The sequence below is a fragment of the Emydura macquarii genome, unplaced genomic scaffold (genome assembly GCF_026122565.2).
Source record: "Emydura macquarii macquarii isolate MOO-44397 ecotype Brisbane River unplaced genomic scaffold, CSIRO-AGI_Emac_v2 contig_968, whole genome shotgun sequence".
Taxonomy (NCBI): domain Eukaryota; kingdom Metazoa; phylum Chordata; order Testudines; family Chelidae; genus Emydura; species Emydura macquarii.
Genome location: NW_027131105.1, coordinates 3,529,840 through 3,548,521, shown reverse-complemented (window position 1 = coordinate 3,548,521; position 18,682 = coordinate 3,529,840). Strand labels below are relative to the sequence as shown.

At 37.2% G+C, this 18,682-nt stretch overlaps 1 protein-coding gene across 2 annotated transcripts in view; it reads left to right on the top strand.

The window, feature by feature from the left end:
* The window catches only part of PTPDC1 (protein tyrosine phosphatase domain containing 1), a 42,085-nt gene that overhangs the window by 4,665 nt on the left and 18,738 nt on the right, over positions 1 to 18,682 (top strand). For both annotated transcript variants that reach the window (XM_067543818.1, XM_067543819.1), the window contains one exon: positions 16,960 to 17,052. In XM_067543818.1, the coding sequence (XP_067399919.1) occupies positions 16,968 to 17,052 (85 nt within the window). In that variant the 5' untranslated portion in view covers positions 16,960 to 16,967. The remainder of the gene's footprint in view (positions 1 to 16,959; positions 17,053 to 18,682) is intronic.

Genomic DNA, 18,682 nt, shown 5'->3' with positions numbered 1-18,682 from the left:
CTCCTGTGCCTCATTAGTGGAGTATATTTCGAAGGTTGACCAAATCACATTGGCTCTTAATACGTTGCAAGTATCACTCTCAGTGAGGACCATACAGTAAAACAAAGAACAAGATCATTGCCCCCTTTCTGGCCAGGTACAAAAGGACAGGCTGGCATAAAGAGGCCCTAAAAGCCTTGTATCTGGCTGCGGGGAGGAGTCCCCTGGTGCAGGCATTGTGGAAGAGAGCTGTAAGTCTGTCTTCTGTGTCGTGGCCCTTCGTGCAAGACATGGCATGAGGGTGAGATGGACAAGAGCAGTGTGTCAGGGCCCACAACACAAAGTGCTTTGGATAATAGGACAGCTCAAGAAAATGGCTTTACCTTAGGCCCCAGGGATATATCCAAAATGGGTTAGCAGATGCAATCTTAAAACTAAAATTCTAGATACAGAAAAAAACCCTTTCAGTTCTCCATTGCTGACAGATGTTTGAGTCCTGCCCCTTCCAGCAATTAATTACTCATCAGCAAATCTCCAACCCAGGTCTTTGGTATGGTACTTTCAGTCCACTTGAGGCTCTTCTCTTGCTTATTATGAATCCTTTTTTGGCTATCCATAAATTTGATAACTCTTCATTTCATAAAAATGTTACTATTAACTTGAGTCCTTAATCACAGTCCTCATCCACCACTATGCTGTTGAGATACCTCAGGCTGAAAGTACGTTTTAGGGATTAGCCTCATATAAATCAGATACAAAGATAGTGAGAGGCAGTCTACACATCACATGTTTATAATCCAGAATTCTGCTCTTGAAAAAAAATAAAATAAAAGGCTTTTCCAGGCTGATCAGCTTTTTTGCCTAGTAAATATAATTGAAAATAGAATAAAAGCGAAGCATTTTTTACAATTGAGACCTTGTCGTTGAGTTTGATTTTGTCCATTTTTTTCATAATACATCACAAACAACATATAAAAAAACATTTCTTCTAAACAACTTCAAATGAAAATTATGCACTTTTTATTGAAAAAATCTCAATTTTACTTCAAGAACACTTGAACAATTGTAGTATTGCAATGAATGTCTGTTGTTGTTGCTGCTAAGACTAGCTATTGTACTTGGTTTTCTACTAGCCCTCTGAGTTGATTACGTAAGTGTCAGATGGCAGAATTGTGATCTAAGTGAGGGACAGTTCAATGCTAAATGTTTTAGAAATTTCAAGTTGCCAAACACAGACCTAAGTCAGTTCTGTAACTAATCCTTAAAGTATTCTGTCAGTTAAATGGTATTACCCCATTTTATGGATGGGGGAAATAGAGGCAGAGAGGTTATCTGATTTGCCTAGGACCACCGAGTCAAACACTGCAAGGATTAGAACTTGGCAGTTCCTGACCTTCAAAGGTTATGTCTACACTACACATCCCTAGCAGCAGGGTGTAGTGTACATGTAGCTACACTCTGGAGTGAACTGAAAAGCAAGCTGCATCCATATTGCAGCGTGTAGCTACATGTGTCAGTGAAAGACTCTGGCAGAGGGGAGGCAGTGGGGAAAGGGTGACCCTGCCAGACTCTGCTTTCCCCACCACAGCTTTTTCCTGCTGCTGGTGTCTTTCCCTGTGGCAGGGAAGGACTCCAGCAGGGGGGAGGCACTTCCATGCTAAAACGGCAGTGTAGACAGCGAGGCACAGCTTGAGCAAATAAAGAGCTGTGTAGGGCATATCCTTGTGTGGGTATACCCCCGTTCTTTATGTGTCTCTCTAGTTACCTAAACTGTGCTTCATGATCTACACTGCTGTTTATACCTGTGCTAGGAGAGCTACTGAGATATGTACGCTACAGGCTGCCAAAAAAATCACGCATGACATGACATACAAAATGGGGCTCATCTTGCACTGTATTTACTCACTTGCACTGCATGGAAGCAGCTGGAGGAGGGAGGTGTCTCTTCCCGCTCTCCTCACTCCCAGTACCTACTACCTAGCTGCTATTGAAGAGACTGAATTTTTGTTTAAATGGGGAGTTTTAGTTATGACTTTCCTTGTGGTGCAGACCTCGTAGCTAAGAATAGATTTCCTAGAATGTGTTCCTCTTCCAAGAGCAGTATTGTCACACTTACCAATCACAAGTTATAACCATTCTATACTCATTATGGAGTCACACAGTACCACTCTCCATCTTTAGAACTATCCTTTGAATTTAAATCCACTCACTCTTGTGATACACCATCCATTACATTTCCAACTTCTCCATTGGTGACAGCTTTAATTAATAGTGAAGGAAAGGAAAAACCAGAGGAGGGAATATGGAAAGATAAGATTGTCTAAAGAGGGACAGGGAGAATCTTTAAACAACATATTGCACTCGATAGAAAACTTGAACCTGTATTTGTTGTTTCAGATTATACATTCATCCTTTATCGCTAAGAATACATGCAATTTCTGAGTGGAATAATACATTTCAGAGGGCGTGGTTGGCGTGGACTTTGTTCTTGGGCCACACTAGGTACCTAAGTCATGATTTTAGCTCACAACTGTGCAATGTGTTGTGTGGTGTGTGTCTGATTGTTGGAGCACAGGATTGAGAGTCCAAGCTGTGTTCTCTTTCCAGACCCTGTCCCTGACTTGCTGTGTGACAAAAATGCCAACATAAACTGGATCCTGAATTAAGAGTTGTAAATAAACTTTTATAAATCCTAAAACAAATAGAAATGTTTCCTCAATTTTTGAAATTACAATAAAAACAAGTTGTTTATAAACGAGCACAGCCCTGTCATGTTTGAGTCTAAACATCTCAACATTCGGAACCTGAAAGCAAAGCTGGCTTCATTGATTTTCATTATCCAAACAGAGAAAAGCAAAAAGTGAATGAAGAGCATAGATTGAAATTTCCAAAGATGACTAGGAAATTTAGACACACAAGTCCCATTAAAATTAATGTTAGTTTTGAAAATCTCAACTTTAAAGTGATAAATAGATTGGATCTTTAGTAATGTGTTGTTAGTAATAGATAATGTGTGTGTTTATAACACATGAATTTTAAGTTGCCAAGGTCCCTTTATCCTTTGTGTCTGACTTTCTCCCTCTTATAAAGCATTTTGATATTCTTAAGTAAAGGTACAATGTGAGAACATAATATTAAATGCAATGTAGTTCCTGTGTGGTGTGTTATATTTTATGCTTTAACACAAGATAACAAGATGTTCATGTTAGTTCAATTATTTTTACCTTGGTAAATATTTGCATTTTCAGGACAGTTTGAAGCTTTGATTCTGCCTGTTTGACTGCATTATGGAAGTGTGTTAACTGCTGTCAGAATTTTTAAACTTGCCGGTAGATTATTACACACAGTTTTCCATTGGTCTAAGCAGATAAATGAGTTGTCTGGGGTCATGGACAGGTGAATTTGTTAAGCCTTCTGTAATGCAGCCCTAAGAGCATAGACAATTCTAGACACATAAGTTGACCAGGTCTTGTTCTACTTACCTAAAAGACCTGTTATTGTGGTTGAGATAGTTCTGTAGGATTTTCCAAAGTGCTTAGGATTCTTTTGTTTGTTTTTGTTTAAATAAGAAATGCTGAGTTCTATAGGCTTTAAGAGTATTAATTCATTGCCTTATATCCCACCTATAGCTGTGCCTTAATTCTTTGAAAACAGCAAACAATATGGGTAACACAAAAAGTAACTCTTCAACTGGCACAAAACCTCCTAGCCCTAATGAAAATAGAAATGAAGTAATAACTGTTCAGACAAATAGGCCTGCCATTGAATCATGGAGTTAACTAAACTCTGGCAAGTTACTAGGGTAGATGGTTCTTCAACTGAGAATGGCCTACCTTTAGTACTGAAGAACACAAATCTAGGAAGAGCTAGAACAACCCAGCAGATCTTAACTTCTGCAAGTGGATAGAGCAAAAAGGCAAGCTCTCAGCTGGGTTCCAGACCATCACGTCTGAACTGTGCCTGGAAATGAACAGGTAGCCAATAAGAAGTTATGTTATCGTTAGGAAAAGTAATTATTAAAGTGCTCACTAGCTGTTCTTTAAATATTAAAATTTCAAAGTTTCCAAAATGCATCAGTTCTCACTAAAAGCTCATCTAAATTTTTAAAAATTACCTTTCTTTGCCTTAAATTCAATTAATTTAAAAAAAATCTCAGAGTACTTAGACTGTTTCTTCTGGGGGACAAAGGGTGCTCAGCAACTGGCAAATTTGGATCCATATGGTAGTGACAGTCCAATTAGTTACAGCGAGGGGCACTATCTTGTAAACACTTAAGTACATGAATAATTTTACTTACCTAAATAGCTTCATTGCCTTCTAAGGGACTGCTCCAGTAAGTGAAGTTTCTTACATGGTTAAGCGTTTGCAGCATAGAGCTCATAGAGACTGATTTTTTCAGATATGCTGAGTTCCCACGGTTCCACCTGAAGTCAATGGGAACTGGAGGTGCTCAGGATTTCTAGAAAATGAAGCCCAGAGTGACATACTAAAAAAAGCAAGGGATGTGTTATTAATGTTTTCTAAAACAATTACTTTTGATGTGTGAGTATCTGATCTGGTCAGGTTTCTAAATAAAAGGATTTGCTTTTAATATATTAACTATCTACAACTTTGAACTTTTAGAAATTAAACTGTTTTGTAGGTGGAGTTACACACACATTAGAAAGAGCCACGAACATAATTTTGCCACTCAAATAGCTAATATTATTTTTATTATTTATATCTATTGCATCTCTGTTAACAAGTTTCTGACCTTAAAGTTCAAAATAATAAGCCTCTTCAAATAGTATTTTTAATGGAATTAGGGTTTACTTTTTAACTGTATTGTAGAAAGTAGAAAACATGAAAATGAGCACTAGTAACTTATTTAGTTAAAACCTTATGATTTTGCCTCTCAGCAATTCATTCTGCTACCTGCATTTGTCACTATACAGCATCTTCAGTCCTAAAAATGTATTTTAATATGCATGTTAATTACAGGGAACATCACAGTGGAGCAAAATTAAATTACATGTTCTCCAAAATCTGTTTGTTATAAATACGTTACAAGTATGACTACATCTAGTAAGGCAATTATTAGGGTATCCCTCATAGTCTATTAGTATACTTCAGTCTTCTTTTGTCTGCTGGAATTTTAGGTACAAAAGTTTAGGTACAATATCCAAAGTGATAGCAATCATTTGCCATTGTTAAAAACATTTATTTTTGAATTATGGATTATTCCATTTAATATTTTTCAGCTACAGAAAGGAAAGGAATTACGACATAGCCAAGAGACTCAAAAACTACAATTAAAATAACTTGGGTAAATATTGTTAATTTGGACAGTGAATATTTGCCATTGATATTTCTGAAATAAAAAATTGACTGGACATACAGCCTGCTAGTTTTTTCATGAGACACAAAATCCCTGAGGGGTGGAAACAGTGGATTTAATGGATTTCTTTTCTCCCTTTGTAATTAACAAATGAAAGTTTGAGAGTCAGAGTTGTTTGGTCTAATAACATAATGCAGTGCCCCAAACTTATTTTTCAGAGAGGGTGGTTTTAGTGGTCATGTAACCATTTCCTTACTTCATCTTCTCCAAGTACTATACGATGAAACCAACCATCATTTTTGTAAACAGTAATATTTTTACCATGTCATTTTTAAAGAATATAATATTTAACTGGAAAATCGAAAGAAAAAGCAAACTTGAGAATAACCTTGGCCCATATTTTTTAAGTGACCTCAATAGGACCTCTAAACTGTGGATGTGGCTTTCCATGGCTGGGCTTTTTGCACAAATGTGCTTGGATTTGTACAAACTGGATATTGTAATTAGCCATGTAAAAACACAACTTCAGTTTTTGTACATATCAGTTTTTGTGTTTGCAAAAATATTGTCTGTGAAAAATAGCATCTACAATTTTAAATACCACTTTTTCTCCTCTTAGATAAATTTTTGCATATAGGATCATCTGAATTTTTTCATCTCTGAATTTTACTAATTCCACCGATGTTAACCATCACAAACAGTTAAATCTGACTAGAAAACTGTTTCTAAAAACAGACCTAACAATTTAGCTCTGTTACTAACCTAATGTCTTCCCTGCCCAAATGAAGGCAGGTCCTTAGCTGACACAATATTTTCCAAGCTTAATTGGTTGTAGGCTTAGCGCTTAGAACAGTTGTATCCGGATCACTTTGCTTGCGTAAACAAAGTGGATCCCCCTGTTTCCAAGAAGCTTATGTGAATATAGGCTACTGTGTTTTTAAGTGAGGGGGAGGGGGACAGTCGGGTGTCATATTATGGTGAACTTTCAACAACTGTTACTTGCATTACCAGCTTTTTTAATAAGAGCTGCAAGAAAATTCAGGAAATCAGTGGAAACTTTTTGTATTGTCAGCTAATATTCAGTGATTTAAATGAACTTTGTAAAATAGAGCAAAATATTTCCCATGCTGTATGTTTGCTAGTTATTTGCTGATTCACTCATCCAAAGAAAATCCTTATAGTTATGCTCTTCCTGCTTTGATTAGATATGTTCTCTTCAAAGGCACTTGTTTCTTCATGTTGTTGTAGACATACCATGTTTGATTCCATTAACTTACACTAGCTATAACTACAGTAGTTATATGCTAGGCCCCCGTGTTAAAATAAGAAGGAAAATATTAAAAGAACAGATGAGATAACAGAGATTTGAGCATGACATTATTCATTGTGTTTGAAAATTGATTTATTACTCAGTTCTTGTTCAATGTAAGTTCATCTGAAATTACGTCTACGTTGCCAACTCTGCATGCTTCAATGGTTAGCAAATACATCTTATAAATATCTACTAGAAATGACAAGCAGGTTTTGCCAGACTGTAATGGGAATGAGATGAATGGAAGGAAGAGGGAGAGAAATCCGTTATTAAAATATAAGGTTTAATGTGGCCTAATAGCCTCAATCCCTTTAAAATCTAAACCAGATATAGAAAGCACTTTGTGGGAGGATTATCTACATAGTCCCTTAGATATTGCATATGTAGTCTTAGGGGAAAAAAACTGATCGTTGTTGGCTCCTCCCCGATTACCCTTGCAAATCCAATTAACCACAGTAAAAACTGAACAACATTTAGAATTCACTTCTATAAATGTATATTTCCATGCAACACGCTACTTGTGCTCTATCAAATCTGCAGTAATGAAGGGATCTACAGTCACCCAATCTTTTTTCTGGGTAACAGGTGAGTTAAACTGAAACTGTTGAAATGCCTGTTAAACTAATTTAAAATGAGAAGCTAACTCTCTCTAGTTCTGAGTGTTTGAAATTTGCAAAGGACAGATATTTATATTCATTTGACATTGCAAAAGTCAGATTTTAAAGCATGTGCATTTGTGAGCATAGTCTCATTAAAATTCAGTTGTGTATAGGATTCCAAACTATAATGACAGTCCAATTTCCTCTTCTATATGCAATTCACCATGTAAATCAGAAAAAAGTAGTCTTAATACACGAGATGCAAGATTAAAAATATCTGAGTCACCAGTTTTGTTTGTAGAACAGTTAATATATTCACTTTCACACTGTTCCTTTATAATTCCCAATAGTAATTATTGGTTGCCAGCCTGTTCAAGGTAGTTTAAAATAATGTCCGTAAACTATCATGCTAGCATTTACTGAAGAACTCTGATAGTGAATTAAATAATACTAATTAAATCAATTGTTAGACCTGTCCATCAGTTTAGCACGATATTTCTTGCTATTTAATTTATGCCCACCTTCAGTTAATACCCAGGGTTGCAGCACCTACGCAATGTTCTGCTGAATTATGTAGGCTTGGCAGAATTTGATTTTTATTTTTTTATTAAATTTTGTTGGATAATATTGATGTTTATTTTTAAGCACTTTTAATATATTTTATTGATTTAAATTTTCACAGTTGTGGAAAATTATGAGGAGGGTGTCAGAAAATTATTTAATGACAGACATTGAGATTCAAAAAGTTAAAGCTTTATAAATCATTAAGATAAACATAGTAAACATCACATCTCAAAATATACAAAGTATCCTTAAATCAACAAATTATACATGTTTTTACTGTTCATTTGCTAGTCAATTTGTAATAAAGCTAATTCAAAATATTAAATCACTGGATTTTAACTTTAAGTTCTCAAATAGCATTGTTTTTTACTTTGCCTATTTATAAATTTCAGTTATCTTCAATGGAAATTGTGTGGGGGGGGGGGTGGTGTTTACCAACATTTATTCATAAAAATCTAAATCTTCCAAGCCTAATTATATTCTTTTGTTCCTTTTGTGTATATATGGTAAGAAGTCACAGTCCTGTGTAAACACCATGCTTAATGATTGTCACTTTCAGTTCTTACTGAAACAGATGGTGAATATTGTTTTTCCTTTTAAAAAAAGTGCATGGGGGCAGATACAGAAGTAATATATTGGTCCTAATACTGTTACCATTTAAATCATTGGGTGTTTTTGCCACAGATGTAGGATCATCCCACTGTGTAAATGTAATATAGCTAGTCTATATGAAAATGTGTTATTGTTACCTTGACCTCCATTTCCCCCCGTTTTTCATCCACCTGTTGTGTCTTGTTGCTAAACCTAGATTGAAAGCTCCTTAGGGAAGGGACTTTACTACAGTTAGAAATTTCAAAGGTGCCTTAGGGAGTTAAATCCCATTGAAATTTAGTGAGAGCTAGGCACATAACTACTTTAGGATGCTTTAATAATCTCAGTTTACACATTTGTGAAGTGCCTAGCACTAATGAGACCCTGATCATTACTGTTGCATACACAATAATATTTTCCCTTTTAAAATTGTCATCACTAGTAATAATGCAACAAGGAAATAAACACACTAGTTTTCTCCTAGCATCTTTACAAATCTGTACTAATTTGTATTATTTCTGACAATGATGTTAAGGTTGGGTTAGCAATTCTGTTATAAGCTTTGGCTTTTTCAGTGACCTGTACTTTTGGCTGAAGTCTTCTGGTTGGCTGCTTGTTATCATATTTAAACATTTATTAATGTCAAAACTCTGGATTGCATATCTTAAAACACCTGATTTAAAAACCTGAATTTTGGACTAAAGGGATTTTTTTTTTTAATAATCACACTACTGTGACTTTCTTTAACTTACACTTGTAAAAGTATCATCTAAGGTTACTATAACTGACAGAGATTAAAGAAAATAATATTTAGAGATTAGAGAAGAAAACTTGGTGCAGTTTACAGAACTTTGTGTCTTGTTACTTTTGCTTCTTCCTATGTATTGACAGTTAAGGGCCTGATCCTGAAAACATTTATCCACATGAGTAACTAGTCAGGCAGGTAGTCCCATTGACTTCAGTAGGACCACAGCAGTTACTCATGGAGATGTGTTGGCAGGGACAGACGCTGATAGCCAGATTTTTGAAAGTATTGCCTAAAGTTGCAGAAAGGTGCCTAAATGGATTTTTTTAAAAGGGACTACGTGCCTATCTGCATCTTTCGGCACCTCAGAACTTTTAAAATCTGGCCCTTAAATGGTTTTTACTTGTTTAAAGACAATAGGGGAGAACACATCCATCTTAAAAAACAAAAGCAGGAAGATATGAATGTATCCACAAAAACCAGCAGGGGGACTCTCGGAGATGTGTAGTGTCTGAAGCTACTGTTCACTTATTAAGTTGATTAGACTTCAAGTTCACTGTGTCTTTTATACTGAGGTTTAAATTGCTGAGATTCTTATACCTAGAGATTTTTAAATTGGCTACTAACTATGGCCCTGATCTTGTAAGTATGTGAGTATTTCACTGAACTCCATGGATTTACTTACATGTACAAAGTTACTCTCATGCATAAGTGTTTGCATGACAGAGGCCTTTAGGTAGGTAGTTCAACAAAAATGTGATAATGAGCCTTACCATAGGATTACTGTTCATGGTGCAGCTGATTTGTCATAACTGGAGCCATTCTGCTCTAGAACACAAACTCATCTGCAAGTTTTGAAAATATGATCTGTAAGAAAAGGAAATAATTACTTGTATTTTTATGTTAAGTAGCTATATGAATTACTTGGGATATTCTTTAGACATTTCGTTCTCTCCTTTCTTTCACTCACTCAGTACAATTTCTTTCTGGCAGCCAGAATATCAAACTGTTTTTTCTCTCTCTCATTCTTGGGCAAATACTCTGCACAACACCCATCTTGAGCAACATGTGGGCACCAGAGAAACCTCCCAAGTAGCAGAGATGAGGGGAAAGAATCTTCTTCCACTCAAGGTAGAGCGACAGCAAAGCCAATCATTGGACCTGGAGAGTAGCCTCCATTGCCTGTGTGGTCCGTCCTTCCCCCAGCAGATAGAGGTAGAACCACCAATCTCTTTCCTTAGCGACATCCACGTTCCTGCTGCAAACTGATAGGCGTATGTAGGGAATCCTCTTGTCCTGCTGTGCAGTCTCTCTCAGTCTTGGTTCCCCCCTGCTCCTTCCCCCATGGCACAGTATAATCACATCTCTTCCTATGCAAGAAAATTATCTCTCGGCACTAGTGGAACATGGGACAGGATTTATCCCATGAAGTGTGAGCAAGACTTTTTGTGCTACATGATTTTTGTGTTGCTAACTGCAGTGACTTGGAAGTACTGAAGAACATGGAGTGGAAGAGTGACAAGCAATCTCTCATTGGATCATTATCCTAAATAGAACCAAGCTTTAGAGAATCTAGATTAATATATTTGGAGAATGCTACATTTTGTGGCTGTTACTGAAAAATAGCATTGAGAAGCTTCAAGAGATGCTTTTTCAACTCCTAATGAAAGCTGTGGTGCTATAAAATGAAAAAAAAAAATCCTGCTTACAAAAAATAGTGTCTAAAAATACCTGAAGTTCTACTCAAAGTTGTTTTTAGTTTCTTCAACACTTAATTAATTAATAATCCAATTATATAATAAAAATAACTGGGACTAAAATAAAGAGCTACATTTTGTAGTTTTTTTAATAAGACTCTGTAGGCATGAACACATTGAATAATTTCAGAGTAACAATATAAATGAAAAGAGGAAGTTATTAATAGTCTCACAAGATAGTAAGACAACCTGCAGTGACCTGAAGCTGAAAAGTTAATCATTTTGGCTAAGTAGTAAGGAAAAAGTCTTAACAGCAAGAGAAACTAAGCAGTGAAATAGACTTGCCAAGAAGGTGACTGAATGTCATCCCGGCAGATATTTGAGAACTGGTTCAATAGGGCATTAGTGAATGATGGAATTAGCCCTGCAAAGTGCTCAATGTAAATTTAAATTAACCTTATGGTCATTTTACTCTGGATTATTCAAATTCAGTCCTAAAGCATGCCAGATGACCATTAATCTGTTATCAAACACATAGTGTAGGGTTCTATTCTTTTATTGATAAGACATCAGCTAACCCAGGCTGTGTCAGTTTATTAATCAAAGATAAATCAGCATAATACAGAAAGGATCATACATTACCTAGTCTGGGGAATAGCTTTGTAGCAATCACATAAGGAATAGACTGGAGGGCTGGGAGGCTTGCTCCGAGATGCATTGTAGACATACCCTGAGTTTCTCAAGGAGTAGTTTTCCACTTCACCTTTGGTCTAGCCATATAGAGCATAATGGGATTTTTGTTCAGTTCAGTCAACAAAAGTGTGGATCAACATAGTGACCAGTGGACAGCCAACAAAAACTTGTGTCCTTTTTATTTGGGGATCAGTTTTCTTCAGGAAAGGGAGAAAACTGCTGCAAAATCTATACTAACTGACAACATGGTTTGAGCAATAGAAGAGTTGTTTTTGGTGCAATATTTCCCTCAATCTTTGGCATCAGACAGTATACTACAATTCAGGAGCCATTTGCATCCTTGGGCAATACCATACTGCTATTTCCTTCAGTTAATCAATAGATGTATGCTATTACAGTACTATAGTTCCATTAGCAATGTTATTTATGCAGACTTAATGGCCCTGTATTCTATGGTTGATGTATGGTTAAATATAAGCAGATGGTAGATTACCTGAGACGCTATTCCATTTTTTTTAAAAACCATGAATCTGAGATTAAAGTCCTCCTGCTTTGCTGTCAGAGCAATCTAGGTATATGTCACATGGATAACGCAGATAATCTGATTACTGTCATAGCATGACTTCCTCAAGATGTGACTTTATTAGCTCTGTAAGAGAGTTAGGAACATGCCCTAAAATAATATGGTGTTTGTTTGTTTTTCTCTAGCATGTGCCAGGATTGAGTGTAAAATATAATGAACAAATTGGTGAATCAGGCCTTTAAGGGCTAAAAGTATATTTTAAATAAAAGAAACAGAAAACACTAAATTTCTTTCCAGAAAATGCCCTCAATTTTGATCCTAACTGCTTAAAGAAAATTGCAGCAACTAAACAGTCTCTTGTTCTCTTTCCACTCCAGTGCCATTTATAAGAATCAAGTGAACAGTTGTTACTCAAGCACTAGTTTTACTTTAATGCTGTCCTTGTTTGTGTAGCAATGTAAAACAAAATCTGTTCTTGACGCGCCTTACTGTATATACTTGCAATACTGCAATGTTAAATAGTAATTCCTGTTCCAAATCACAGCACATTTCCTTACTGTGAGCCACATTTTGCCCTTGTTCCAAAAAGAGCTATTTTCCTCTTTAATGTAATAAGTGACAATCCCACCTAACTTGTTTTCAAAAATAAATGCAGAGGCTGAATATTGCTCACTTCGCTGAATTCAGAATAGCTGTCTTGTAGTAAATTCATCATACTTATGTTTGAAATGAAATACTACAGCACTCTTAAAACAAAGAAAATATTGAAAAGTCCATAGACCTGCTCATATGGGAAAGAGAAGTAGGATTAGTCTGGGTTCTGGAAAGGAATTTGAGAGATGCCCAATTGCTATGAAAAAAATTCCTGGGCAAATCAACGAACTCATTCCTGTATTATTTAGAAAGAGCTCATTAGTACAGTATTCTGCAATTCTATAGCTACGCAATTTTCTGCAATACTGAGTCATCTTTTCTTACAGTGAAAGAAACTTCAACCTGAACTGAAGTTAATTTTTTTTTAAAAAAAATATGTCGTCATTTTGGGAACCACACTTTCTCCTGAATGCCTCTGCCAATTTTTGCAGTTTTACCACCACATCTTTCTGTTTTTTAGAATTTTTTTGTACCTTATTGTTTAAACAATCCACACAGAATTGAATGTATAGAAAACGTGCATACACAAAGTGGTGTTATCCCTCAAACAAAAAAATACATATTTTCCTTTAACCTCGTTCAGTTACAGTAATATCATATGTTAATTGTAACAAATGCAAGTAAAATTTTTCAGACAGTAAACTTTCACAAGCATGATGTGTCCCTCTAACGTGAATTTGGAAAATTCACTGTTTTCCACTGTTCTTTTGTATATGCAAGAGTTTAGAAACTATTCTTATGTGCAAATTTGTGCTGTTTATCCAACATCTCTTGAATTATTTTAATTGTTAAACATATTGTTCAGGTACCTGCAGCAGAAATAATTGTGTGAATCAGTAGCTTGGGTTAAGTAGCCTGCTAGCTTCTGGCTAAATAACTTCATAGTAAGAACACTTATTGTAACAAGCAGTTTCAGTACCCCCATCACAGCTAGATATTCCCAGTATGGATTATGAACAAAAGAGTTCAAAAGAATCAAAATATGTTGGAGAACTAAGACGACTTAGTAAGTGTTCAGCGAATCTAGTCCTAACTGAAATATTTAAAAAAATAAACTTAGTATCTTTAGTAAAGTTACAGCCTAATTAAACCATATCCATTGCCTCCTGTCTTTCTTCTGGCATAGGCAGACAATTAATATGCAGAAGGGGCACAATTCAGACTATATGAACAACTGTAAGTCTGGTACATCCTAACTCTTGAGTGCTTGACTTAGCAACCTAAATCACTTTCTTTTAACAGTTTTTTTAAATGTAAATTTCATAGGATGGTGTTTTTGTTAGAGGAAAAGGGTAAAAACAAAATTCTATTACGTACAATTCAACAATCATGCACCATCATCTGGTGTGAATCCTAAACCATCAGCATGACAGTGCAGACTTTGGCCACTTGAGTTACAGGACTGATTGTGGTAGGTGGTGGCAGGAGGAGGGAAGGGGTGGGCCGCTGGTTCCATATCCCGGGTCCAGGGGTGATGAGGGAGAGTCTGACCCAGCCCAGCAATCATTTCCTTGCTCCCACCACAGTGGTACCTCCAGAGTGGAGAATAGGATGGCCAGAAGGGATTACATGGGGATTCCAGTCTGGATGTCTCTCTTCCCCTATGGGGAATTTGGAGAACTCTTGCCCCCCAGTGATGCTCTGGGAATAGGGAATGGGATGTCTGGACCCTGTGTTAGATCAGTGGAGCCCAGCCAGGCTTGATTCATCTCTCTCCCCCTTCCCTACATCCTGCCACGACAGTTGCTCTGGCAGCTCCCAGACATTCCCCATGCCATGTGTGGTGGTGGTGGCACGGCTGTTGCTTTGATGATGGGGAGCATGGACCTAAATCTTTAGAATGTTTGTGTGTTCAACTTACAATTTTGGCAAGCTGCCAGAATTTTCCTGAGGCATCCAAGTGAGAGAAGGGAGAGGGTGATTCTTTAAAAATAGTTTATAACTCAGCTGAACCTGAATGGAATTTCATAAGACAAATAAAAGGCATTTCTTTAGCCTGCAGGCTTCCCCCTGCTGAATTCCAGAAACCTATTGCAAACAGTGGAAATGTTAGAGCTTCTGAAAAAAGGGCACAAGCATCTCTTAAAACGGAAAGTGCTGGGCTACCTAAATATAGGGGGTGTTATCAGCTACCAATATAATAAAGGAATTTGCTGCTATAACAGCAAAGTCGGGTCAGATATCAGAATGGAAAACATTTCAGATACAGTTAACCATAACTTTTTTATATTATTATGATACAGTGCACTTCTTGGCATCCTTGAAGATTTTAAAGGCTCTTGGTTAAGGTGCTTTCATTTACATGTAGTTACACAGTGCCTGATTTTCATTGTCCTGGACACACAAAGAAAGAGAAGATGCAAGGGATGTGGCTTAAGTAGGCTGTGACTGTGTTAACTCATCTAGGAAGTAACTGGAGGTAATCCATGCAGTACTTCCTTCTTTAGTCACTTCCATCTGGTAAAGGGCTGCCATCTGCCCTCCACAGCTGGTCCCAGCCCATTGCTGGCACCCCATTGCTCTCCCCTTGTATGAGAGTTAAGGGGCTGGTGAAAAAGGTTGTCTCTTTGCTGGAGTAGACATTAGGAGCCCTGTCTCTGTTCTGTAGCTTCCTTAGGCAATGCTTCCCATTAGGTCCATTTCCACTTCTGGTTTATCAGGGAACCAGACCCCCTATGGAATCAGTACCTGCACTGGACTCCTGCCATACACAGGCACCAGCAATTAGCTTGACTGCCTTTCCCCTCGGCACCCCAGCCAGGTTCCCAGATGAATAGTAATTTCCTCTCTCATGTTGGCCAGAAATACACCCTCTCCTCATCTGGACAGGTTTACCCCATTGTCCCTGAATAACAGAGGCACCCAATATATTTTGGTGGGTAATTACTGATCCTCCCCATTCCCTCTTTTTCAGTGTGTCCAAAATACTGCCGCCTTGAGGTTGCAGGGGTTGCATTTGCATTAAGGCCCCTTTACACTGCTCTGTCATTATTAAGGGTCCTTAAAATGGGTTTAAATGTAATTTATGCTCACTCTAAAGACCCTTTACAATGCCAAAGTAGTGTAAATTGGCCTTTTGTGAAAAGAGAACCAGGTTCATTGTCTTCATTGGGGATATTTCTGATTTACTCCATCATGAAATCAGATAATACTACATCTGAACTACATTGAGCATGTTTTAAAAGTCTTGATTTTTTAAAAACCATTATACAAAAAGATGCATAAACAGTGGGCAAGGAAAAGCAAGCAATTAACACCTTACAAAAACACAGTCTTAGACTGCTGTACCACCTCCCCCCACAACACCTTCTTAGCAAATTTCCTGTTCCTCGAGACAGCATAGTTAGTGCTGTTGAATCCTAAAAACATTGCAGAATTTGGGACACCTGGCTTGTCTGCATGGGAAAGTTTTATCTGTTCTACTGATACAACATTCTGTACGAATGCTCTTATTCTTGTTAAAGAATGCCTTTTTATTTGTTTAAGACACTTCCTCGGGGACATAAGCTAAATGGGAAAAAGATACTCTTGCATTGGGATAAGAGTGTCCCTATGGGAGTTTATACTGGTATAACTGTATCAGTTTAAATTCACAATTTAGGTTATACCAAAAAGCCCTTCTCCACAATGGCAAGGTCTCAGACTTCTAAGTGGAGCAGTGTCCCCCAAAATATGGTTTCCATAGTTGCCCACATGGCAAAATAACCTGAGGTTTTGAGGCCAATCATCTGATTTGTATACTTAATTTTGGTGATTATGAATGCTATTGTAGATGCATAACCGCACACATAATGTCTCTTGAAAAAATACAAAGTAATCTAAAATTGTAAATATGAGGTTTCTGATCCAGAAACCGTGCTGCCACAATGATTTAATTAGCTTCTCCTTAAAAAAGCATGGTTGCAAGATTTCTGTTTTACAGTGTGTTTACTCTAGACAGTTTGATAAAATCAACATGGCAGTGCATTGAATCTTCTAGGACTTTGTTGAATGACATATTTGTATAAAGAACCCAGCCCTGATGTCCACATTCAGCAAAACTCCAAAGGTAGAACTGCAGGATATATGAGGCTTGAATTTTCTGAGACAATCTGTCACTTCCTGCAGTTAAAACCACTGTGTAACAGTAAGTACTACAGCCAATATCTAACAGCCAAAGGCCTCTGTCTCACTCTATTCTGCATGTAACTTGCTCAGGTATGTTTTTTTAAAGGTTAGCTATCCTCCAGTGAATTTTTAAGTCTCCCCTGGTGTATGTATAATAAACATGTTACTGTTTCAACAGGTACTGCAATGGCTGCAGGAGTCTTACTGCAAAATGAATTGCCTTATTGTTCATTGGTAAACAGCAGTGCATATCTTGCAACTATGAGTTCAGGTAATAATTTTCTTTTATATGCCCTTTAAAAGAAAGTTTAGATAAGTTCTGAAAAGGAATCATCTCTAGAAAATAAAAGCCTTATAGATCCATGTTGGCTAGATTTTAGGGATAATGTGTGTGGACATGTAGCACAAATAATTCAAAGTGCTATTCAAACATCACCATGACCAGTTATCACCTTGACATGTTCCCCTTCCCCTTAGCTTTCTGTTTGTCAGGTACAAGTTCTATGGACAAGGACTGTGCCATCTTCTGTGTTCGGAAAGGGCTTACATCGTGAGGTGCTACAAAAAACAAATAAATGGTAACAGTTTTTATAGGCAATAATTATGGATCACCATTTTGGCTGAATACTTCCGAATCGCACTGAAGTCAATGAGAGAATGATGGCATTCAGCATTTTGCCCGCCTCAATTTCACCAACTGCTGGCTCCACTATAACTTCTTTGAATTTGACATAAATAGAAGAAAAATGTTACTGACTTATGAAGATCCATACAGAATTACATCTGAAGAAGCAAAATAACTGATGATCAAAAATTCAGTACGTTTGCTGGATGTAGCCAGCATTTGAACCATCCCTAAAAAAATTCCCTTAATCACAAATGGTACTTACACTTCAGCACCCAACAGTTATCCAAACAAAAATAATTCCTAAAATTCCAAACATCAAGACAATTGTAAGAAGTCCTTGGCAACAGATTCAGAAGTTGAACTAAAAAAGCTTATAATCACCCCATAACAGATACCCTAAAAACTTGCCTTAGCAGCCCTTGAGGCTTAGAAAGCCACTTAATTCAAAGCACTAGTTTTTCTTTTTTGAAATTGGTAGTAATATGTCAGGTTTTAAAAAAGGGCATATGGGTGGCAGCAGCCCAATGGGGTGTTGGGGGAAGAGGGGTGCTATTTTCTATTCCTCTATTAGCATGTGATTGGTTGAGGAAGCCATGGTTTGGTAGCAGACACTTGTGGGCAAACAGCCATGGAGCAGGCTTTAATGCTTCCTCTCCCTCCTGACATCAGCATTAGGGTTGGTTCAGGATAGCAAAGGCTTTTGGGCAACAGCAGCAGCCAAGGAAGCAGATTTTAGATGTTCATTTTCCCTCCTGCCATCACTGGCAAGTGGGACGTTTGGTAACAGCACCTAACCTCTCTATGTGTCCTTACTAGCCAAGTAGCATGACTGTTCAAAATCTAGTAACATCCTTCCTATCCGAACCTAGAAGAAAGAGTTTATTGCCTGAGGTTTTTAAACTGGAAAAAGCCACTTTTTTTACTTACGCTGTTTTGTCATGGAAGTTCCACTTCAAGAGATATCAACTTCTCTCAATGTTTGTACACAAGTCCCAGTGACATCATATGGAAATCGCATGCCCAGATTGAGGGCAGAACATGACCCTAAACGAAGGCAACAGGAGTAACATGCTTATTGGGTCAGGTTATACTGATGTTTCTTCTATCTTCTCTTTTCTCTACCCTGCCTATTAAGATCTATAAATTGCACGCTAACAGAGAGCTGACAAGATGACCATTATTTTAAATGAGTTTCAGAGGGGTAGCCATGTTAGTTTATTTTTAGCAAAACAGCAAGAGTCCTGTGGCACCTTAAAGACTAAAATTTATTTGG